The sequence below is a fragment of the Eurosta solidaginis genome, chromosome 2 (assembly GCF_040869045.1).
Source record: "Eurosta solidaginis isolate ZX-2024a chromosome 2, ASM4086904v1, whole genome shotgun sequence".
NCBI classification, from domain to species: Eukaryota; Metazoa; Arthropoda; class Insecta; order Diptera; family Tephritidae; genus Eurosta; species Eurosta solidaginis.
The window spans coordinates 57,490,252-57,516,038 of record NC_090320.1 but is presented as its reverse complement, the minus strand read 5'-3'; the positions used below and the strand labels follow the sequence as shown (position 1 = coordinate 57,516,038).

The following is a 25,787-nucleotide window of genomic DNA, read 5'->3' as shown; positions in this document are numbered from 1 at the left end:
CCAGCTCCTTGAAAAGACTCACGATAAGAGAATCGACACTTACCATCTTTTTCTTTTGACAGCTCGTAGAGAAGTTACTTGTATGCAGCTATGTCTGAATTAAGTTCCTGCTAAATTAATAAGGCTCCGCCAAATGACGTTGAGCTACACCATTAGCTCCGTAAGGATTGGGAAGGACCTCTCAGAGCCATTCGAAACCAAACAAGTTTTCAGACAAGGCGACTCCCTTTCGCGCGCATTTCGCGTGCATTCGCGCCTTGGCGTCCACGTCATTGTTGGAGCATATACATTCGATACTAAAGGATTTCGTCTATTTAGGAACCAGCATTAACAGCAAAGACAATCTAAGCTTAGAAAGCAGACAGGGAATAACTCTTGCCAACAAGTGTTACTTGGGACTGAGTAGGCAATTGAAAAGAAACGTCTGCTCTCAACGAACATAAATCACGATCTGCAAGTCGCTCATCATACCTGTCCTGATGTATAGCTCGAAAAAATGGACGGTAACGAGCGAAGATGAGATGGATCTTCGGTTGTTCGAGAGAATTATAATCCTATACGTGATGCTGACGGCGAGTATCGAAGCAGGTATAATAATGAACTGTATGAGCTTGATGCAGATATGACGAAGTGCAACGAATAAAAGCCCAAGGGTTCGCTGTTATGGAGATGAACGAGAACGCTCCGGGGACAGAAAGTATTTCAGTCGACACCGCAGCTTGGAAGCAGAGGTAGGAGGAAACCTCAGTGGAGGATACTTGGAGAGGCAGGTGGAGGACGATTTGACCTCCTTTGGTGCTTTGCGTCAGTTATCGCGATTCTTTTTTCCAATGAAGAGATATTTAGAGCTTGGCCTTTTTCGCACATTGCTTTACTAAAGTAGTAAAAAAGTAGCAAAATAGTACTAAATATTTTCTGTACCTATCATATATATTATTTCTAATTGCTGTTTTTATGTACGGGTCCCTTTTTTGCTCTTATTTGGAATCCAACCCTATAAATAAAGTTTTGGTTGTAAGGATGGAGATTCGGGCTATTAGCGAGCTTTGGGCAATTTTGGTCGTAGAGCTTTTGTTTAGCTATATTTATATAAAGTTTTGGTTGTAAGGATGGAGATTCGGGTTATTAGCGAGCTTTGGGCAATTTTGGTCGTAGAGCTTTTGTTTAGCTATTTTATTAAAATAATTTGTTAAAAATAAACGATTGTGAACACACAAAGAAATCTATTTGTACTATGGCACTATTGTGAATATTTGCACCGCATTGCCGGCAGTTGCTATTGTACGCTATATTGCAGCGCAAGCTGTAAGTTCTAATTGATTGATAGAACAGCTGATTTCTGTTGATATTTGATAAGAGACTTTTATATTGGTTGCGCAAGATGCGCACGGGTCCGGCTCGTTACTTTAAAATTCATGACAGGGTTACGACGGCCGTCAAATTTGTGTTGTACTACTGACTGCACTTGTCTGGTTATGTTGCATCGTGGGCTAGGGAAAACTCTGACGTTCGTATTCACCATCACAAGTGTCAACATTTTTTTTCGGACCTTCAAATTTTGTTTTTTTTTAACGCATTTGGCAAAGGACCTTAGTTCAAAAACGTGTTTAACGAAAAATCATACCTTGTTATCGAAAATCTATTGAAATTTGTTTATAAAAACTTAAAGAGCCGTTGAAATAATACAAAATGACACTGAAAATGCCACAACGTCGAAACCGGTTTGTCTCCAAACCAACTTTGACACGGGTTGGCGGAAAACCGTTACATCACTTGTGTTTACTTTAATCACTTTAATACCGTTTTCACACAGAAACTTAATAGAATCACAATTATATTTAATGAAATAATTAAGTTTCCCTTTTCACACAGGGCCTTTTGCTTCATTAAGGGAACATCTGCCAGCAGCCCCAATAAAATAAATATTTCGTTTTTACAAAAAATAATTAAAATTAAAATCAGCCGTTTTCTTCTTATCTATGAGTACAATCAAAACAAGTAAGTAAAGATACGTTCGGGTGTAACCGAACATTACATACTCAGCTGAGAGCTTTGGAGACAAAATAAAGGAAAATCACCATTTAGGAAAATGAACCTAGGGCAACCCTGGAGTATGACATGGGTATCAAATGGAAGGTATTAAAGAGTATTTTAAAAGGGAGTGGGCCATAGTTCTATAGATGGACGCCTTTTCGAGATATCGCCATAAAGGTGGACCAGGGGTGACTCTAGAATGTGTTTGTACGATATGCGTACCAAATTAAAGGTATTAGGTTTTAAAAGGGAGTGGCCCTCAGTTGTATATGTGAAGGCGTTTTCCAGATATCAACCAAAATGTGGACCAGGGTGACCCAGAACATCATCTGTCGGGTATCGCTAATTTATTTATTTACATATGTAATACCACGAACAGTATTCTTTCCATGACTCCAAGGGCTTTTGATTTCGTCCTGCAGAACTTTTTCATTTTCTTCTACTTAATATGGTAGGTGTGACACCCATTTTACAAAGATTTTTCTAAAGTTATATTTTGCGTCAAAAAACCAATCCAATCACCATGTTTCATCCCGTTTTTCGTATTTGACATTTTTTCATTTTTGGAAATTTTCGATATCGAAAAAGTGGGCGTGGTCATAGTCGGATTTCGCCCATTTTTATTACCAAGATAAAGTGAGTTCAGATAAGTATGTGAACTAAGTTTAGTAAAGATATATCGATTTTTGCTCATGTTATCGTGTTAACGGCCGAGCGGAAGGACAGACGGTAGACTGTGTATAAAAACTGGGCGTGGTTTCCACCAATTTCATATTTTGTTGCACCATATCATTACTGGCGTTGAATGTTGACATAATTTACTTATATACTGTAAAGATATGCAATTTTTGTTAAAATTTGCTAATTATTATTTAGAAAACATATAGTAATAGGAGTAACGTTCCTGCCAAATTTCATCATGATATCTTCAACGACTGCCAAATTACAGCTTGCAAAACTTTTAAATTATTTTCTGTTCTGCGTCATAAGGTCAACCCACCTACCAAGTTTCATCGCTTTATCCGTCTTTGGTAATGAATTATCGCACTTTTTCGTTTTTCGAAATTTTCGATATCGAAAAAGTGGGCGTGGTTATAGTCCGATTTCGTTCATTTTAAATAGCAATCTGAGATGAGTGCCCAGGAAGTCACATCCCAAATTTCATCAAGATACCTCAAAATTTACTCAAGTTATCGTGTTTACGGACGGATGGACATGGCTAAATGATTTTTTTTTGTCGCCCAGATCATTTTGATATATCTATCTCGATTAGTTTATGCCGTTACAGGGTACCGTTATGCGGACAAAATTAATATACTCTGTGAGCTCTGCTCAGCTGAATATAATAAAGTGCATGCGCAACTACCCATAAATGTTGCACCTAACCAAATATGTACCTATTTTTGAAAAAACCATATTATCTTTTGCACCAAATGCAGCGCAAATTAAATTTTGAATTCTTTCGTGTTTTTCAATATTTCGTAAATTATTTAAAATAATTTATTTTTGATTGTCATTTGTTACATTGACAATAAAATTCGAAGCACCAAGCACTCGATTAGGCATTGAATAAAGCAATAATGAGATAATTAAGAATTTGTATTTTGTATGGAAGATAAGAGTTCAATTAGGGCTTTAATGTAGAAAACTTGACTAATTATTTAACTAAACCTCTGTGTGAAATTGACATAAGCCAGTTAATTACCTGTCTTTGGAATATCCAAGTTTTGGCTCTGTATAATTGATGAGATCTTCACGTGTCCATTGCGGATGCTGTTCTCCGCAAATCATCATTCGTGCTTCGGCTGGACTGAATGCAGCTAGTTTTTTAAGTGGAAATACTTCACAGAAACCATTGTGAAATGCTTCCAATTGTCTTGCAATACCATCTTGTAGTAGGAAATTTATTAATAAATCGCAATATTCTTCTAAATTATCCAATGTAACATCTGTATTAACACCATTGGGTACAAGCTCAGCATACGGATAGCCGTAAACAGATGAACTAGGCAAATATGTAAATGTTAAGGCTAAATCCTCTAAATTGACCTCGGCATCTTGCTTAATATGCAATTTTAGTGCATCTAAGCATTCGCGTCTTTGTTCAAGTGACAATGTAGCATCACTCTCAACAGCCTGTTTACGCGCAACCAATTCTTGCAACTCTTTAATAAACTCATAACGTATTGGATCGATTTCAGCAAGATTTTCATATGTTAGTATGCCATCATACCAACTTGTAGCTGCTGCTGCATTATTATAATCATTATTGCTGCTGCTAGCACCAATACCACCTAATAATTTCGAGCATGTTTCAGCCAATTCCGATTCCTCTGATACCACGGATGAAGTCATTGGATCTTCAGATATGGGATTTGAATGTATTTGTTGTACACCACGTGATAGCACTTTATTGTGGCATAACAATTTTAGGAACGAACTCGAAAGTGGCAAATCCACTAAACGCATATCCTGCAATACTTTTGCCAAGAAAACGCCAAGGAACCAAAAATATTTTGTGACACGATCACAAATTTCTGAATTTTGTGGCAATGGTGCTGGAAATAGACCATATTCACGACGATTTACATAATAGCCAATTGGTTTAAGATCATTAGTGGCAATTAAATGTTTGCTTTGATCACTTGTTTTAACGTGTAACTCTTGATCGGCATCGTCGCATAGCCACATGCAAAGATCGGTGCGTTGAAGTTCAGCTGCAACCTAAAAAAAAACCAAATTATTTATAATGAAGTAATAAATAATTACAAAAAGAAAAAACTTAAAAAAGTCAGGTGGTCCGGTGTAAGTGGCTACGAATGTATATATATGAGTATCTATATATTGTGACGAATATTAGCATCACTAAGCTGATACTAAGCAGCCACTCGTATGTACGTAAGCAAATCAATCATTTACACACATACATACAAGGCAACGGAGAGATACTCACAAACATATGTAAACATCAACCAAAGTAGTACTCACATATACATACACACGCATATGGCTATAAATTACAAATATACATGTATATAGCCGGTAACCAAGCCTGAAGTTCGCGAAATTACTAGACCTTAGGAGAAATGGGTGAACGAGGAAACCGTGATTGTAAAAGCAGCGCAAGCCGAGGCATGACTGATCAGTTTTTGATTTAAGCACGCTATTGGTTGTGAAGTATAAGTGTTATTGTGAAGTACTCTCAAAGTAGTCTAATAAAGACCATTTTGCATTATTGAATATTGGAGTTATTTATTCAACAGAGTAGCGATTCGAACGTTAGCAGAAGGTTTGGAATGAGCGGAATTCTCTTAATTCGTTACAATATAATAGGCAAGCTGAAAATTTTGGGCCTCTTACCGCCAAACTATAGTTTTAAGGTATAAACAATTATATATGTATCGATAGGCTTTCTTCTCAAGGAGTAGTGCAGGTGGTTAAAAAAAGTCTACTTTTTCTCTAATATCAATAACGAAAAAGTTGTATAAGGCAAGACGAGCCTATCTGGCTAATTAAATACATGTAAATAATATTGGTGTAAAAGTCAACAGCGGAAGCATTGCTAATAACGCACTGCCAAAGAGCCAATGTTCCTAATCAAAGTTTTGTTGAACGTGCCTGGAAATATTCCTCGCAATTTGGATTAAAAACATATAGAACACATATGTATGTATCTAATTGATGAAAATGATTGACGTCAAAGCCTCAAGCTAGTCCGCTGGTCAGTTGGGGTAAAAACCGTTTCCATTATGCCACATTATTAGGCCTGGAAGCACTGCGACCTTTGTCTAGATCTATTGTGCATGACCTTTCAGCCTTATTTTGTTTGTGGAGGCATCTATGGATCTCTTGAGGCTTTTTACTCCATATCACATAGAGATTAAGAGTCACACCATCTAGATGGGAGAGTCTCTGCCTTGCCAGAGCGACGCCTTCGCAGAGAATGTGAGCCGACGTTTCATCCTCCAGCTCACAGAAACGATAAATTTGAGTATCAGATAGATTTAGCTTACTTAGGTGATATCATAGACCACAGTGTACCTTATAGTACCTAGTGAGAGTTCCCTGTTTAGATTTATGAGTTTAGCTGATACTTTCGTTGCAGGAAGTATGAACAGGGCAATCAATCCAATTACTTATGGTTTCTCTAGTGAGTGCTTTTGTGAGTCCACAAAAGGGCTCTGGACCATAGAATGCTGTTGTAGCACACTGCTTTGCTAGGTAATCTGTAGGTTTATTACCTTCGTGTCCCTGATGTGCGGGAACCCATCCTAACAAAACCTTGATTTTGGCTCCGAGGTCATTAAGGATTTCAATGCAGTCATCCACTAGTTTAGATGTAATAGTGTAGGATTGTAAGGCACGCAGGGCCGCCTGGCTGTCCGACATAATGTAGATGCTCTTCGACATTCTCTACGGCTAACTTCTATTGCATGGATGTCTGCCTGAAATATGGTGGGGTAGCATCCCATTGGTATCGATTTCTTGAAATTCCGCCCGTAGATGCCAGCTCCCGTTCTTCCGTCATCGAACTTCGATCCATCCGTGACCCAGACCTCTGAGTTAGGGTCATTATAAGGATTACCTGTTTCCCAGTGGGTTCTGTCCACAATGTACACTTCAAAGTTCCGTGAGATTTTGAGCTTAGGGGACATTACGTCACGCAGTTGTAATGTGGGACTTCCTCTGACTTTTCTTATTACTATCACATGCCCTATCATGTTACCTAGCTTCAACTCCGAAATATTTTGAAGTCTTAGCGCACCTAGTGTTACCTCTTTCTCTATCAGAATAGGGAAGGGAGGTATTCCCACTAAAGGACTAAGTGTATCAGCAGGGGACGTTCTCATCGTACCCGTTATGCCAATGCAAATTAGTCGATGCAGTTTGCTTAGTTTTGCAGTTGCCGTTCTTTGCGTGGCCTTCTGCCACCAAACTAGGGAAGCATAGGTGACTAATGGCTTTACAACAGTATTAAATGTCCAGTAAATCATTTTTGGAGGTATCCCCCTGTTTTGCAGTGGACTCGAGTACAGGCGAAGAAAGCTCTTGTTGCTTTGTTTAGGATAGCATCCAAATGAGCATTCCACGTGAGGGTTCTATCCAGTGTGACCCCCTAGATATTTTGCCTTCATTGAGAATTGTATTTTAGTTCCACCCAGTGATGGTTCTGGGATGGATGGTTTCCTTTTCCGGGCGAAAGGCACTAGGATAGTTTTCTTAGGACTGATAGACAGTCCCCTTTGGTATCGCCTCTCTATGATGCGAAGGGCTGATAGTGTTTGTCCTCGTGTATCCCTAACTAGGTCATCTGCAACCCATGTGTGTCAAATCCCTTGGTTATTATGTCACATTACTGACTCGAAATCGATGAAGCAGTGCGTGGTCAAAACCAACGTTAAAATTTGGGTTTATTTCACAACCCATTTCATGATTTCCAGTTATTCCACGCGCTTTGGCCATGTTAATTAATGCGACGTCTTAATGTCAAATTTACTATACCCTTGGGCATTAGCCGTTTGCACTTATAGGTCAATTTCATTGCAAAACGGGCGGCAATCGCGTTTGAAGCCGTATGACAGGCCGTTTTTTTTTGATGTTGCCAATTGCCCAGGTTATGGTCAATTTTGACCTAGTCAAAACGAGCATTAGGGACAAATAACAAAGCGTGCGGCGGAGATTTCGAGTACAATACTTAGCTCTTAAAAAGCTAGCTGTGCTTTAATAGAAGTCATACCATCACTGCATACGATGCATTAGAAGTACCCCCAGCGGGATAGGGGTCAGAATATACCCGCGGTAGGTATGCCTGTCGTAAGAGGCGACTAAAATACCAGATTCAAGGGGCTGTTTAGCGTAACCCTTCAGGTTGCCAGTGCAATATATAGCTTCTCCAAACCCAATTGTCAACCTCACCTTATCCGCGGCGAATCCTGTTTCACTAACAGACGAAGCTCTGGCGACCCCAAGACCCTCATGGAACTTGGGGTGGGAGGAAGGGATGGCCTGAAGGTTTAATGTGGCCACATAAAACGTTCCCGAGATGGTCGGGCTAGCACCTTAATGGTGATGTGTTACCGGAGTGTACCGGATCTGTATCCGGCAAAGGACCATCACATCGATAACACTCCCCCTCCCCAAAGCCTTCGGGGAGCAACCTTATCGCTACAACAACAACAACAACAACAACAACAACATGCATAAGAAGTGGTGTGAAGCATTTGACAATTACACACTTCTATTACAGTGAACACAAATGTACATATGTACGTGATAAAATTTACTTACCAATGCAAAGAACTCCAACGTAGGACCCAAACCAGTGCCTTCTTCACCAACAAACTCTACCTCCAAAACGGATTTGCGGTTACAATGCACCTTCATCACCTGCATAGCCCATTCGAGTAAATTATCACTGCGTGGCACCTTAACACGTTCATGTTTTAAACGACCAACACGAAATTCATGTTGATCATCACGTCTGGGACTTAGTCCGGGCATGCGTTGTCGCTCCAAGGTAACATCGCGTTGCGACTGCAAACAAACAATGCTGCGTGAAGCGCCAAATGCCGTGCAATTAAAATATTGTTGACGCGTTTCGAATGGAAATAGGAAAGGACAAGCTTGATTAAGATCTTCACACCAATTAGGCAAAGCATTACTAGCCAATACTAATGGATCTTGAATTTGTTGTTGCAGCTTGTTTGTGATTTTCTTGCTCATAAACAAATCAGATGGCAAGTTGCCAGTTGTAGGTAAAATGGTTTCAACAGCAATCGAAGGTGTTACTGCAGTTGTACCATCGTTGGCAGCCTCTTTTTGATTGAGCGCATTTAATTGGCTAAGCAATTGTAGGACATCATCCACTGAACAGGTAACATTCTCTGATGTTGTAAATTCACCACGAATTGGTGAGTTAGGTGAGAGTGTTGATGCGCCACTTTTTGATGATACAACTGGTGTATTTGGACCATCATCCGTTTCAATTACGGTACCGGTTATGCTCTCTTGAGGCGTAACTTCACGATAAATAATTGTGTAAGTCGGTTCCCAGGCTTTGCGGAATTTATCATTTTTATTTAACTGTGAAACTTGTAATAGCTCTTGTACGGCCCGGAATATCGTCCATTCACTATTAGTTAACTCAATTTCAACATCAGGTACTCCACCTATACTGGGCCCACGCAATATTAGCGAAAGTACTGGCTGTGGTAGTGGTATATGTTCATTTTGGCGTAATATTTCAGTAGCAGTGCCAGGTGCTGGGATATCTAAATCTGATGTTTGATTTACATTGGTACGTCCAGGACGGGGATCAAATGCTGGTATAAGTGCGGAGAATTGCCGTTTCAATACGAATTCATCATCCCACGATTTGCGCTTACCCGAACCGGATAAGCGATTTTCCAGTGTTTCTTCGTCCATGAAGGCTAGCAAATTGCGCGAAACCATTACTTGTAGCAAAGTATTCTAGGTAAACGGAGGTGAAAAAAAATTTTATGAAATATTAATATACAGTTACTTATGTATGAGATAACATCAAACATATAAAGCTTTGCTTAAGAGTTTAGAATAGCATCGATTAGGGATGAGCGTTGTCATAAAATTTAAAATTAATCACGAGTTTTTGAACAAAAAAAAATTTTTTTACTTCGTTTTCCAATTTAAATAAAAAACAAGCAAGGAACGCTAAGTTCGGGTGTAATGGAACATTACATACTCAGCTGAGTGCTTTGGAGACAAAATAAGGGCAAATCACCATGTAGGAAAATGAACCTAGAGTAACCTTGGAATGTGTTTGTACGATATGGGTATCAAATGAAAGGTGTTAATGAGTATTTTAAAAGGGAGCAGCCCTAATTTGTATATGTGAAGGCGTTTTCCAGATATCGAGCAAAATGTGGACAGGGTGACCCAGAACATCATCTGTCGGGTGCCGCTAATTTATTTATATATGTAATACCACGGACAGTATTCCTGCCATGATTCCAAGGGCATTTGATTTCGCCCTGCAGAACTTTTTCATTTTCTTCTACTTAATATGGTAGGTGTCACACCCATTTCACAAAGTTTTCTCTAAAGTTATATTTTGCGTCAAAAAACCAATCCAATCACCATGTTTCATCCCTTTTTCCGTATTTGGTATAGAATTATAGAATTTTTTTCATTTTTCGAAATTTTCGATAAAGTGGGTGTGGTCATAGTGGGATTTCGCCCATTTTTATTACCAAGATAAAGTGAGTTCAGATAAGTACGTGAACTAAGTTTAGTAAAGATTTTTTCTCAAGTTATCGTGTTAACGGCCGAGCGGAAGGACGGACGGTCGACTGTGTATAAAAACTGGGCGTGGCTTGGACAGATTTCGCCCTTTTTCACAGAAAACAGTTATCGTCATAGAAGCTATGTCCTTACCAAATTTCACAAGGATTGGTAAATTTTTGTTCGACTTATGGCATTAAAAGTATTCTAGGCAAATTAAATGAAAAAGGGCGAAGCCACGCCCATTTTGAAATTTTCTTATAGTTTTGTATTTTGTTGCACCATATCATTACTGGAGTTGAATGTTGACATAATTTACTTATATACTGTAAATATATTTTTTGTTAAAATTTAACTTTTAAATTTTTTTTAAAGTGGGCGTATTCGTCATCCGATTTTGCTAATTTTTATTTAGAACACATATGATAATAGGAGTAACGTTCCTGCCAAATTTCATCATGATATCTTCTACGATTGCCAAATTACAGCTTGCAAAACTTTTAAATTACATTCTTTTAAAAGTGGGCGGTGCCACGCCCATTCTCCAACATTTTACTAATTTTCTATTCTGCGTCATAAGGTCAACGCACCTACCAAGTTTCATCGCTTTATCCGTCTTTGGTAATGAATTATCGCACTTTTTCGGTTTTTCGAAATTTTCGATATCGAAAAAGTGGGTGTGGTTATAGTCCGATTTCGTTCATTTTAAATAGCGATCTGAGATGAGTGCCCAGGAACTTACATACCAAATTTCATTAAAAAATTTACTCAAGTTATCGTGTTTACGGACGTTACGGACGGGTGGACGGACATGGCTAAATTAATGTTTTTTTTTTCGCCCAGATCATTTTGATATATAGAAGTCTATATCTATCTCGATTAGTTTATGCCGTTACGGGGTACCGTTATGCGGACAAAGTTAATATACTCTATGAGCTCTGCTCAGCTGAGTATAAAAAAACGAAGTCTGTTCGGTGCTAGTTTCGTTTCAAATGATGTGAACAATCAGACCATTACTCCCTTACATGTGTATTTGAGAAAATTACAAATTTTGAGAATGAGGAAAAAGTATTTAAGAATAGGGCAATCTTTTTTGTGGAAATGTGTTAGGAAGTACACCAAATGGTTGTATTTGGGGAAAGGGGAATTTATTTGAGAAATAAGGCATACATACATATGTATTTGAGAAAATTATTTAATTAATGTTTTTGGTTTTTTCTTATATACATTTGCCCTTTTTTCAACTTCATTTGCCAATTTTAAAAAGCATTTGCCCATTTTTCGAATAACATTTGCCCTTTTCTCAAAAACATTTACCTATTTCTCAAATTCATTTGTCCATTTCTCAAAAACATTTACATATTTCTCAAATTCATTTGACCATTTCTCAAATACAGTTGCCCTTTTCTCAAATTCATTTGCCGATATAAGCTTGCACGTTTCTCAAAAAAATTTTACCGTTTCTCAAATACATTTGGCCATAACTTCAAAATTACAGAATACGAATAGTTTTTAGCTCAACCCAGACCTCTACCACATAGAAAGCAAAGACCCCAGTAGGTTAAAGCAATGTACATATAGTATCTGAGTAACATCGACTATCTTTATGTATGCGCTTTAACAGAACAGAGCCCGGCCTCTTCGTAACCATTAGATTTTTAGGTTTAAAATAGTACGAGCTCTCTTACAAGTCTCATAACTGGTTTCAGGTAACGTTGAATGGATACGCATGGAATAAACGTACATTGTAAGATTTTAAAGTATCCTCTACCATGCTCTTTGCGCCAACCAAAACTCAGATGGATGAATATTGACGAAACTCACAAGAGGATGTTAAAGCTAAAAATGGGACAGATGAAACGAGCTTTTTTGTAGCTATGACTATGAAATCATATATATTATTTGTAATTGCTGTTTTTATGTACGTGTCCCTTTTCGGCTCTTATTTGGAATCCAAATCTATAAATAAAGTTTTGGTTGTAAAGATGGAGACTCAGGCTATTAGCGAGCTTTGGCCAATTTTGGTTGTAGTGCTTTTTGTTTAGCTATATTTTATTAAAATAATTTGTTAAAAATAAACGATTGTGAGCACACAAAGAAATATATTTGTACTATGGCACTATTGTGAATATTTGCACTGCATTACCGACAGTTGCTAACATACGCCAGATGGCAGCGCAACCTGTAAGTTTTAATTGATTGATAGAACAGCTGATTTCTGTTGATATTTGATAAGAGACTTTTATATTGGCGGCCACCGTAGTGTGATGGTAGCGTGCTCCGCCTATCACACCGTATGCCCTGGGTTCAACTCCCGGGCAAAGCAACATCAAAATTTTAGAAATAAGATTTTTCAATTAGAAGAAAATTTTTCTAAGCGGGGTCGCCCCTCGGCAGTGTTTGGCAAGCACTCCGGGTGTATTTCTGCCATGAAAAGCTCTGAGTGAAAACTCATCTGCTTTGCAGATGCCGTTCGGAGTCGGCATAAAACATGTAGGTCCCGTCCGGCCAATTTGTAGGGAAAATCAAGAGGAGCACGACGCAAATTGGAAGAGAAGCTCGGCCTTAGATCTCTTCGGAGGTTATCGCGCCTTACATTTATTTATTTTTTTATTTTATATTGGTTGCGCAAGATGCGCACGGGTCCGGCTCGTATTATTTATTGATAGTTTAATAATATACCTGTTTCCCATCCTTCCTTAAGGCAGGAAAAACAATGTGTTGTTGTGTATGTGTTTACACCATTTCCTCGCTTCGGCACATTCAGACCGATATAATTTGCCACTACCTCTATCTCATTTAACACCCCCACTACCTTCTTCTTTTCCACTTCCATTCCGATTACATCCCTAATTTCATTTCCCTTTTCCAACTCTTTATCTTACTCTTCATGTTGCGCTCAATCTCAATCCCGCTTCCTTTCTCTCCACTTCCACGATCTTGTACTTCCTTCCCATTCCCATTTTTTCTTCACTTGTCTTATAGTTCTCCTCCCTTTCTGTCTTTCGCTTCCCACTACCCCTACACGTTGATTTTCCTATTCTAGTTCCGCTTCTTTCTCTTACCTCTCCCCTTCATCATATTTACTTGTTGTGTCTCTCGCACTCCCCTCCCCTTGGACCTTATATAAAAAGCATGCTCATACCAACCACTGGAAATCTACTTGAAATAGATATAGCGATTGTTTTTTTTTTCTAAAAAGGGGCGTGACACCATCCCCTCCTTCTTTAAGATACATATGCCTACTGATTGCCTTCTTCTATTCTAAAATAGAAATTCTGGTCTTTCCTTCTACGCCTCTTCCTCCTACTTCTTACTAATTTTTCGCTATTCTTCTCATCCACCCCTTTCCATTTCCCTCTCCCCCATTTACTTATATCCCCTCCAGAGCTGCCAATACCTATTACAATTGGAATTATAACGAACTGAAGTAATTTCTTGTCTGAGGGCATTCCACTGAGCACTTTGGTTGTGGGCGATGATAAATATTCTTCTTATTATGAAAACTAAATTTGTTAAGCACTGAGAAGTCTCATAAAGAAGTCAAATACTAGTGAGGCACATAGCACACGGTGACAGTACTGCAGTCCGGTAAAAACACCGCGCTCGGAACTGCCATGGAATGTTTTCTATCTATCTCTCCATAACATCATCTACACAATGAGGCGAAAATACTACCCATAAGGGAAAGAAATTAGATGCTAAACAAACAGTTTCTGCTGAATACCAAGAAACGTGGGTAACATTTGATTGAAGGGGCTCCGCCTCCAGGAGCTTAAGAAGTGATCTCCGCAAGTACTATTAATAAACCGGCACATAAAGCCGTATGAAGAAAAGGAGCACGAAAGGTTCCGCAGAAACAACCACAAAAAATTGGGCGGTATGGCCTAGAAGGTTCAATGTGGTCATATTAAATAGTTACCGATATGGTCGGGTTAGTACCCTTATGGCGCTTGTTACCGGCGCGTACCGGATCTATATTCGGCAAAGGACCATAAAGTTTTCGGAGAGTGTCTTTATCGCTACAACAAAAACAGCGGTAGTTTAGTTCGGATTAAAGTCGCATAATGTTGCGAGGTATTCGATGTTTCCTCTCAATAAATAATTCTGAACGTTTTAAAGCAGCGTACATCAAATAATGAAAACTTGACTTATTGGCTTCATAATTCTAATCTATAAGAGAGTAACTTAATGACAACGCTTACAATAACTGGCTTTTACAAAATGGAATACTTCAACTAGAAGCTGCTAATGTATTTTGATTTAAAAGCCAAATGATCACATTTTTTGTAAATCGACTTAAGCCCCTTAAACAGCTTGCCATAGGCATACACAATATGCATAAAACACACACACAAAACATTTTATAAAAAATTAAGAAAAGTAATAAAAAAGTGCACAAAATTTGCAACAAAATTACCAATCGACTTACTCCAACTTCTTCATATTCGTCTTCGTTCTCTTCATCGTCATTGTCTTCGTCCATGTCATCGTCATCGTCCATATCACCAAGTAAAGCCGGCGCACGGCAACTTTCCAAAAAATCTTCCAATGATACTTGTTCGCTATCACTTGAGGTTGATGTGAGACTCATTGTTAGGGCTGGATTAATTGATGGTTGCACTTGTTGACCTGCGCTGGTATTGCCATTACCGCCAGCACTTGCATTTGAGCCGCCGCTATTGCCTGCACAAAATTTCGATGAGAAAATTATAATAGATATACATATGTATGTAAATTGAAAGCATTAACAAATAGTAATTGAAATTTGAGCCACATATCACGAGCTCTTATGTCCCCAGAACACCACCTACACAATGAGGCGAGAGTACTCACCGTTAGGGAGAGAAATTAAATGCTGAACAAACAGTTTCTGTTGAATACCCAAAAACCTGGGTTTCCCAACCGACATTTGATTGATAAGGCTACACCTCCCAGGGGCCTAAGTGGTCATCTCCAACAACAACAACAGCTCAAAACAAAAGTTGTGTCATTTGTAATTATTTTATTTTTATAAATATATACCAGATCTCCCTAAAGAAGGTGCGAAATGTACTTCACTAAAGGTGTGCTTCTCTATATAGCTAGAGCGTTTATCAAAGACTACACTGAAAGAAAAAGACTGGTAAAATCAACCGAAATACGGGTCAATTCAACCCAAATTTCTGTCAATTTTTATCCATCGCAACAAGATGTTGAATCAACTGCGCACAAATCGTTGATTCGAAATTGACTGTTTTAGTAGTCAAATGAACAAAAAAAGTTGTTGCGACTTGCTTTGTTCGAAAGTACCTATGTTGCCATATGCATACATACGTAAATATGTGAATACATAAATACGCATGTGTTCTACATATACATACATATGTACGCACTTACTAACCGAACTTAAATAGGGTGTACATCAAATATGCTGGCACACATTAAAAATTATACACTTTATTATTTTGTTTTATTAAACGCACTTTCACCATATTTTATAATTTATTTAATTTATAGTTTTGAACTTCGCTTTGCAAATAGAAATGAAAATAGTAGTCACGAAACTGATTATCAATTCTTTCAGTTGCAACTCATTCTCAATTTCTTTTCCCGCATGTAGAGTTGCCACACTTGACTGTTTCGAACAAAACTTGTAGTATAAATGTTTGACATAACATTTTAAATAGAGAACTTGTAAGTTATAGAAAAGTAAAGAATCAAATCGCAGGAATGTAATTCACCACTGGAGTAACTTTACATGTAATTCGGCAAGTTTAATTTTCGTAACACTTTAAGTTGAAACTATTCCAAACCAACTCAAACTTTTATGTTGTCGGAAACATCAAGATTAAAAAAGGATGTTTTTATTATCTTATTAGATTCGTTCGCGTGAGTGAAAATTCGTAAAAACTTGAACAAAATGTTACTAACTTTGGAAAAATCCTGTTCGTTCAAACAAAACTTTTGCAACAAGAGGGCGCAAATTTACATTTCGCTTGGAAGAGAAAATTGTACCCGATAAACAGGTGTCCCGGTATCTCATAAAAGGGTTTTTCGTTTTGTATTGATAACTGAAAAACAAGTTTTTTGTTGTTTTCCCATTTTGTGTGTTTTTTAGATTTGGTGGTTTTATTTTGGTGTTTTTTTTAACAAGTGGCACCATCGTCATAAGTACAAAGTAGAGAGCGCAGTAACTGTTGATCGCTGTTGAAATAACCAGTGAGATCAGTTGTGTTAACAGAAAAATCAGTTAGATTGATAAGGAATCTGTCAATTTTACAGAATTTTGTTAACTTAAGAGCGACAATTTCTCTTCTGTTGAAATGACTAAACTAATTTGTTTGCTTGACAAAGAACTCGGTCGAATTAACCATAATTCGATCAATTCACCGAATCTCCGTTAAGTCAAGAACAACAGAACCGATTTATTTATTTTACTAGCACCATTTCTTTCAGTGTACTCGCAAACCAAATTAGGTATCTTCATATGGGCGCTAGATCTCGAAATTGTGGAAGTCGTTAAACAACTACTAATGAGAATAACTATACAATCGAATCTGTAAGACACATTTATAGGGGCATGTTGAGGACTGGTTACGTAAAAGCGGCTCACCACTTTTAAATGTATTAAGGCTTAGACTTTCACAATAAAAACACCTCCTTAACTACCGTCACGTTGCTCCTTCTAAATAAACAGTACAGGCCTCCGGAAGATGTATAGTCCTTTCCGTTTTGCCACAGAAGAATCTTTTTATGAAATCTTCCATTACATCGAATAGCAGGTAGGGAAATAGGTAGTATGTTCGTTTTACATTTTATGGTGCTATACTACTATGGCCGTATGGTCATATGGGGTTGTTTTCAGGTGCCTGTATAGCCAAACAAGGAATCGTAGTTTACAATAAGCTTTATAATCGCTGGAAATACCCATTGAGTGGGAGAAGGCGATAGACCCACGTGCATGCCAGAATTCTTTTGCAAGCAAAAAGTGCCGTCGAGGTCGTACTCGCTCTATACTCTACGATGAGCTTCTACAACAGCTTCCTGTTAAGAATGATTCCTAGATATTTTTTACAAGGTTTCTCCTGTCACCCCTTCAAGCTTAGGCCTATTAGTTATGGACTTTCTACCTCTTAGTAAACGAGACCACATCCATATTCGCCGCGTTGTGGTCAACCTGACATAAGATGCACTGGCATTTATAACCCAAAGCGCCCATCCAACAAAGGACTAACTGTTGGAAGGCACTTTCCTTCTGACAACTGCACGTCGTCTGTGTACGCCGTAATTCGACGGGGACACAACAAATTAAATGGGGTTACGCAGTCCCTCATCGAAGCGCATGAGCATCTAAGCCCAGAAGAATTAAACAAGAAGAATTATACCCGTTTTTATTTAACTTCTACATATAAAAGCTCATTTCGCCACCAGAAGGAGTCATCATTGTATTATACGCCGATGACTGCACGATAATAGCCGCAGGTTCCGGCCCACCGATTGATGAGCTATGTAATTAAATAAACAGCTATTACCCTTATCGCTTCAGTCTTTTTGCCTCGCAAAACCTTATATTGTCTCCGACAAATCACCGGCGACCTTACCAACATGGACATGGCAAATGTCGACTATACTGGACATCCACGTCGATGGCGGGAGTGACGCTACTGGGAGTGACGTTCGATCAGGATCTACATTTTGGCGAGCATGAATCCGCAATTATACCTAATATCCAGGGCGGTAGTAAAATCCTCAAAACTCTTGCCGGCAGCACCCTCATTGCCACTTACAATGCAATTGGCCGGCCGCTTGCACGCTACGCGTCCCCGATATGGTCGCCAAGCCTAAAGGATACTCATTGGAAGAAAATACAGACCTGCCAAAACACTGCTTATGTACCCATAACACCACCTACACAGTGAAGCGAGACTACTCCCCATTAGGGAGCGAGATGAAATGCTGAATAAAACGTTTTTGTTATATGTATGTATGTATGTCCTGTTTGCAATGTGTCCCCACATGACACCAACCATCTCTTTAATTGTAATGTGGAACCAACGCCTCTAATACCCCTGACATTATGGTCCACCCCTGTTGAAACAGCATGTTTCCTTGGACTCCCGTTAGAGGATATTTATGACAATTTATGATCGGTCTCGCCTATTAGATGGGACGAAGCACAGCTACAACAACAACAAGCGCCTGGGCAGTTGGTTGGTTTCAATATAATAGACAAGTTAAAAAGAAAAACGAATTTCGTTTTGCTGGGTGATGAAAAAAATTGCTTACGTTTTTTAAATCTGCACTAAGTAGGCATCAGAACCCCCACATTTTCAACTATTTTATTGATACGTAATGAACTTACCGCAGCAAATGAAACCCTAACAACTTTGTGAGCTAGGAACGGTATGCTAATACATGGAAGCATTGCTATTGACACCAGAATGGCAGCAGTATTGGGATCTCCACTCAAAAAAACCGTTAGAGGAAGGATTCATGGAACTTGGGGGTGGGGAGGGAGGCATGTCCTGAAGGTTTAATGTGGCCATATAAAACGTTCCCGAGATGGTCGGGCTAGCACCTTAATGGTGCTGTGTTACCGAAGCGTACCGGATCTGTATCCCGCAAAGGACCATCACATCGATAACACTCCCCAAAGCTTTCGGGGAGTAACCTTATCGCTACAACAACAACAACAGGAAGGCTTCATCTGAAGGATTCAGTGATGATTTGCCTCTTGCTACGTCCAGACAGTGTTAATGTTATTTTTAAACTGATAAATCTAATATTAATTAATATTAATCGTCTCTCCCTAGGTCCCCACATTCGAATATTAACGAGAGATTCTACCATCAGTACTTGGCAAACGCCTTTGAGTTAAAAAAAATGAATTCTGTCGCAGCTGTGAAGATGATGAAAAGTAATAACGGCACGGAGATGACACAATGTAAATTTGACAAGGGAAGTCGAAAAAACAGCAAAACAACATTAATCAATGGAAAATGTTGAAAACATCATTTGCAAATGTCTTGCTCTGGATAAGACACCTAGGAAATGTCTTAACAAGTGCTTAAAACGACAGCTTAGCAGTAATAGACTCTGCTGAAACTGATGACATTATGCGCTATATAACACAGAAAACTGATTCAACTTAACTAAGATCTGGTTCGGCTAAACACGACACTATAAATGGCTATCGTTCAAATGTGATATGCGTTGTCTGCTAAGCGAACTGAATCTATCAGATACAAAAGTCTAAACCGTATCTATAAAACTAAAACCATAAAATCTAAATAAAAGCTACATACCTGCATTATTCGATGACAAACTTGGATAGCTTTGTGCGGTGCTCAAAAGACCCGAATGAAAATTACTTGATAGCGCCAACTTTACAAGACTCGTTACCGAATTCGGGCCACGTGGAAAGAATGAGCTTGTGCCAACACTTTGATTATTGCGCTCAGACGAATTCGAATTCGAACTAATCATTTGGTTATTTTGTAAATTTGTTGTTCCTTGTGATGTGCGACGACGTGCTATAGCGGCAAAAGTTTCCAACAAACCAGTATGGCTGGTTACTTCAGATTGTGATGTGGTATCCGAAGCTGAAGTGGTCGTAAGATTAGGTACGCTAACACTCATTTGATTCGTCGATACAGAAACATTAACGCTATCAGCTGAACCACCCAATTGTTCTGGATTGTTACTACTATCGTTGCCAGTTTGCAAAGCACTTGAGTTTTGATGTTCTAGTACTTCTACAGGTGGTGGTGGTGTTGTTGATTGTTGCTGTGCTTGTGCTTGTTGTTGTTCGCTGACAATACCTGATCTATTGGCTGTTGTCAGGGTAACACTTTGTATACCGCCAAGATTTTTATATTCAGCCACTTCAATGTTACTACGCTTTTCTGATTCGACTTTTAGTGTGGGTGTGCGTAGGCCAGTTGATTTTTCGGGCGGTGTTGCGCTACAATCAGCAAGTATAGAAGTGCTCGAAGTATCAGTGGACATTGTATTGAATTGTTCACTACCACCTGCATCTTGTTTGCCGCTGACATTTGAAAACTTCACAGCTGATGTCATCAAATTTGCTGCTGATAGTGAAAGTATATCTGATGAAAGTATATTATTCGTATTATTGCGTATCATATCAACACCATCGCGCATTTTATCAATCATCTCCAAGGCCTCAGAGGACAATTGTGATACACGTTGCCCAGCTGTTGAGTTTGCGCGTAAATTAACCAATAATCCTTTGCCCATACTACCACTAGCAGCACTTGCTGCCGAATTATTTGCATTCATTTTATTATTAGCTTCAATATTTGTAGATTTTGGTTCATCAGTTTGCTGCAACGACACGCTGCGTAATAACGATGCAGTGGCGGCTGCAGTATTTGAGGTTGGTGGTGGTGCGGCAATTGTGCTTGAGACGGCACCAGTTTGACTACCAACTACACCGGCATTACCAAATATAGCTGCCAGTGTATTACGACTATTGCTACCAGCATAACAAGTTGTTGCACCAACTATGCCACCGCACACATTGGGTGCCAAGCTCGCCTCAGTTAATACCAAATTTTCGGTAATAGTAGCCAAATCAGAGACAACATTAGCATTGATGGCTTGCATTGAATTGTTAATGGCGGATAGATCGGCTATATTTTCACGTTCACGCAATAAATTGGCGCCACTGCCAACTGTAGTACAGCCGCCTGCTGAGCTACCCAAACCACTACTTTCAGTATCTTCAATACTTACGCCCGCAGTTGAATTGAGCATTTGTGTTTTGGCAGAGCTAAAAACACTTTCGGTTATTGCTTCAACAGCTTGCTTCCAAGCTAAATTATCGGCGGATGCTGCCTGATCTGAAGGCACTTCCGTATTTCGATTTATTTCAGTAGCTTCCGGCAATGATGGTGTAGAGCTTGACTTACGTGATGTGAGTACGCCACTTTTTTCGTATTTCTTACCACCTGTACCTGCGGGTGTTAAAGCGCTTGTGGGTGCAATTGAAGTGCCACCCTCAAACATTGATAAATTATCGCAATTAGCCAATTTCAAATCATATTTTCCCTCAGCGCCCATACGATATGAATTACGTCCACCATGATCCCATTTCACATCGATCCAACCATTATGTATTTCACCAGTAACAGTACCCTCACAACAACCATCCTGATCATCCCAACGCCAATCAACACCACGCACCACACGTGCACCAGTTGTTATGTGTTTGAGTTGAGCGCGTATTTGCCGACGTTCTTTACGTATTTTAGCTTCCAATTCCTTTGCGCCCTTGCCAATATCATCGCATATGCTAACCACACGTCCATACATTTCAAAGCCACTTAAACTCAAATAATGTGTTTGTCCCGATGCATTACGGCCATTCTGTTGTATACGTATATGACGAAAGCCTTGCATTTCATCGGGTGCACACATTATTGGCCAAGTTGCTGTACTACCAGGCTCCATTAAACTCTTATCGTCACTATGAGTAACGAGCGTAGTCCAAGTGACACCATCCTTTGAGCCTTGTAACATCCAATTACGCAATGCTGAACGTCCATAGCCACGAGCATGACGTAAAGTGTATGCATTGGGTATTATATAGACACCGAGATCGATGGCGAACCAAGCTTTCTTATTATCTTTAGTGTGACAATTCACCGATACAATGTCGCGTGAGAGTATGTCCTCTAATTTGCCATATGGCAAAGTTTTACCCTCCGAGCTGGTTACTTGCACTAAGCCATATTGTGCTGGATTAACCCATTCACAGGTGCCACCATTCGACCCAATGTAAAAAATTAGTCCTTCTTCATCAAAATCATAGTGATGTTTAAAAACCATACCCTGACGATGTTCACGCAACTTTTTCAAATAATGATAAGTGGCACGATCCATATCATACCATTGCTTTGCTACCATTTTTAGCAAATATTTGGCCAATTGACCCACTGTTGCCAACGGCTCCATTTTCAATGTACGTCCAGTACGATCAAAAAGTGTCGTCTCACATGCGGCACGTTCCAAACGAAAACGTAAACGTTTTGTCAAAATTTGTAATCCATAACTAGCACCGGGAGCATCATACATATAAATGGGTAACTTTTCGGTACTCTCCAACACGGCAACTAATTTTTGCACAAGTATACTAGCTGTGGTGTTATTGCGTGTATCAACACCAATTGGTAATTTTGCATCAAAGATGCATTGTTTGAATATATTAATACGTTGTTTTAACATTTTATTAACTTTGCTGCGTGACAAACCATTATCCCAATAGTTCTTTGAGAGTACAGCAACTAAGGCTTGCACTAAACCTGATGAATGCATTTCATAGGCACTAACCACGCCATCCTCGTGCAGCAGCTGTGCCAACTCAGTAAGTGGTGTGCGTAATTTTTCTTGCCAATTCGAGTGTGGCGACAAACGCTGCTCCTCTAAGGCGACTTCGATTTGTTTTACAATCGAGGTAAGTTTAGCTACAGCACCGCGTGGCACAGCTTGTGCTGCTTTGAAATATTTATTATAAATATCACGTGCTAAACTCTTGACTTGTGTTTTTTGCACTTCAGTTTTTGTTTTTATTTTCTTTTTATTCTTGCCCGTTGACCAACCCGTTGCAAAATCTGGTCCAAGTGTATGTTCAGCTGTGAATGTGTGTTTGGTGCCACGATTACTTTCGAATATGAAACCGGGTAAATCATCTTGTAATATTGTGACTTGATGTCCTTCGGTATTGTGTATTTGTAATTGATTGGGTTTCTGTGATTGTAGCACCCAATTGCCAACGACTAAACGCAAAACGCTGACGGTAGGCAAAATGGGTTGTGATGGTGCGCCTGGACGTACAGCTGAACGTGCGCGCAACAATTTCTCGAGAAACTCACCACGATTTTCTGTAATGGTAAAATATGTGAAATAAATGTTAGTATAACCTAAAACAGCAAATTATAGGCATATTTTTTGCTACTATGTGTCAGAGTGGTTAAAGAATACATTCTATTTCGACTAATACTTCATTTGATTTCAGTAATATGTGATTGCATTTTTGGATTTTTTTTTTTGAATAATGATTCATAAGTAAGACTGAAAGAATATATGTACATTATTGACAAATTTCAAGAATGCATAACTATTAATTTTCTTACTTTCTACTGGTCTCCTGACTGCATTTTACTGATTGCCGAACTAAAGTGATTGCAGCTTGAAGATATTGACTAATCTCAAATAAGTATTTTTACGCCATTTTGAGTTGAAATTTAGAAATTGTCAGTTGGATTTTAAAGAACGTCGATTGAACTTTAGATAAGTAATTTTAATGTTAGATTAGTCAATTGGATTTATATAAGCAACTGTGTCTTTAGCTAAGCAATTTAGATCAGTCAGTTTTTAGAAGTGACTTTTTGGATTTGTAACTAACTTGGATTTTAGTAAAAGTCAATCGCACTTAAGATTAGTCATTTGGATTATTGAAGTCAGCTGGAACTTAAAAAACTTCAATTGGACTTCAGTCATTTAGAATTTACATTGTTCATTTGTCCTTAGATTGGTCAATTGAATTTCACATTAAGTTTAAGATTATTCAACAAGAAATCATCATTTAGATCAGAATGGATTTTGCAAAAAGTTAATATGATTTCAGGAAATGAAAATTTGATTTGAGAAAATATCAATTGGGTGTTAGGTTTAGCATAGCAGCAAGGGATACAAGCCGGCAGGGCCATCGTAGTAGCACTGCTATAAGCTTAAGGCATACTTCCTTCAGATATGAAAGAAGTTGAACGTAGCGCAGAATGTGCACGATATCAGTGCGTATCTTGGCCAAAGGAGTGCATGCCGAAAGTAATTCTCTCTCACGCCTACAGCTCCAACAGAAATAAATTGCTGTAATTTCGGCGTGTTCTCCATATAATCTCATCAGACAGTACGCCCATAATACCCTCATTAGTAGATCTAGTAAGTATTTCGTGAGATTAATTAAAAAGTTGTTTCGATTCTTATTATCAGTGCCGGCGCGTGACAAGAGGAGAAGTAATTTTTGCCAGTACTACGCTGTCGGCTCCGCGTTGCGCTGCATTGCAAGTAGCCCTCGGCAAGCAACCATGCATGTGGGCCCGCTCTAGCTAGTCGGGTCCTCTAGCATGCCCGATTGCTCTTCACCAATAAAACTGACCATGGATTGTGGGCTTAGAACATAAACATACTTCCAGTTGACAAACATTGTCAGCATTCAGTGAAGCACTTTTACCCACGGGTAAGAGAGAGGCATACGCGTAGTGACAGCTTTAAATATCTGTCCTCGACATACTCGTACCAGTTCACATGATAGTCTTAAATAACGCAAGGAGTTTTAGCCATGTGGCTGCCTCATGTGGCTTTTCTTAATACGCACTGGTTTTCAAAAAGTTTTTTTTTCTAAGGGTTTTTTTCATTGTCATACCAAAATGAATTGCATACTCAAAAATTTTGATATTATCCTGAAAATTTACATAGCTTCTCAAACACTTCTCTAATTCTAAAATGTTTTCACATAGTTTTTAATATACAATGAATAAAATTTTTTTAAATTAATTAATACTGTTGCGATTTTTTACTCGCAGGAGTACTATCATATATAATATTTCTAATTGCTGTTTTTATGTACGGGTTCCTTATTTGGAGTCCAAATCTATAAATAAAGTTTTGGTTATAAAGATGGAGATTCGGGCTATTAGCGAGCTTTGGGCAATTTTGGTCGTAGTGCTTTTTATTAGCTATATTTTATTAAAATAATTTGTTAAAAATAAACACAAAGAAATCTATTTATACTATGACACTATTGTGAATATTTGCACTGCATTACCGACAGTTGCTACTATACGCCAGATGGCAGTGCAAGAAGTTTTAATTGATTGATAGAACAGCTGATTTCTGTTGACATTTGATAACAGACTTTTATATTGGTTGCGCAAGTTGCGCACGGGTTCGGCTCGTATTGTATTTACTACTAGAAACATTTTTGGTACAAATATAGTTTCAGAAACTATTTGACTTATTTTATTACTAGAGTTAGCTGGTGGTTGAAACTCAACCACTACAGAGGGCACTATACCTTTTATTTCCTTTCCTTTTATCTTCTTTCCTTTCCATTCATTTCCTTTCCCTTTAATCCATTTCCTTGCCTTACCCTGTCTTGTCCCTTCCTTTTTTTCACTTCTTTTCCTTTTCCCCTCCTTTCATGTCCTTCTCTTTCTTTATTTTATTTATTTTATTCATTTTATTTTATAAAATTGAAAAAAGTTTTTTTTTTTTTTGCTTTATTTTATTAAGACCTACTATACATATTGTATTGAATAACATCACTATGCTGTTAGTAAATAAACACAACGACAATAATCCATTTTCACACATACATAGAAGGCAACGAAGTATATGTCACACACATAACCAGCAGCTTAAAGCGAGGAGATTATTTCACATACACATATGTAGTCAGCAGATAAGAGCGAAGAAGGAAAAGAAAC

The 25,787-nt window shown here is 38.6% G+C and overlaps 1 protein-coding gene across 5 annotated transcripts in view; it reads right to left on the bottom strand.

The window, feature by feature from the left end:
- Ufd4 (ubiquitin fusion-degradation 4-like) overlaps positions 1–25,787 on the bottom strand; it is a 153,421-nt gene that overhangs the window by 8,079 nt on the left and 119,555 nt on the right. For 3 of the 5 annotated variants that reach the window (XM_067765475.1, XM_067765474.1, XM_067765477.1), the window contains 4 exons: positions 19,581–23,180; positions 14,714–14,979; positions 8,323–9,504; positions 3,740–4,758 (listed from right to left, as the gene is read on the bottom strand). In XM_067765475.1, coding sequence (XP_067621576.1) covers positions 3,740–4,758; positions 8,323–9,504; positions 14,714–14,979; positions 19,581–23,180 — 6,067 coding nt within the window. The remainder of the gene's footprint in view (positions 1–3,739; positions 4,759–8,322; positions 9,505–14,713; positions 14,980–19,580; positions 23,181–25,787) is intronic. The other 2 variants (XM_067765476.1, XM_067765478.1) reach the window with 1 other exon arrangement.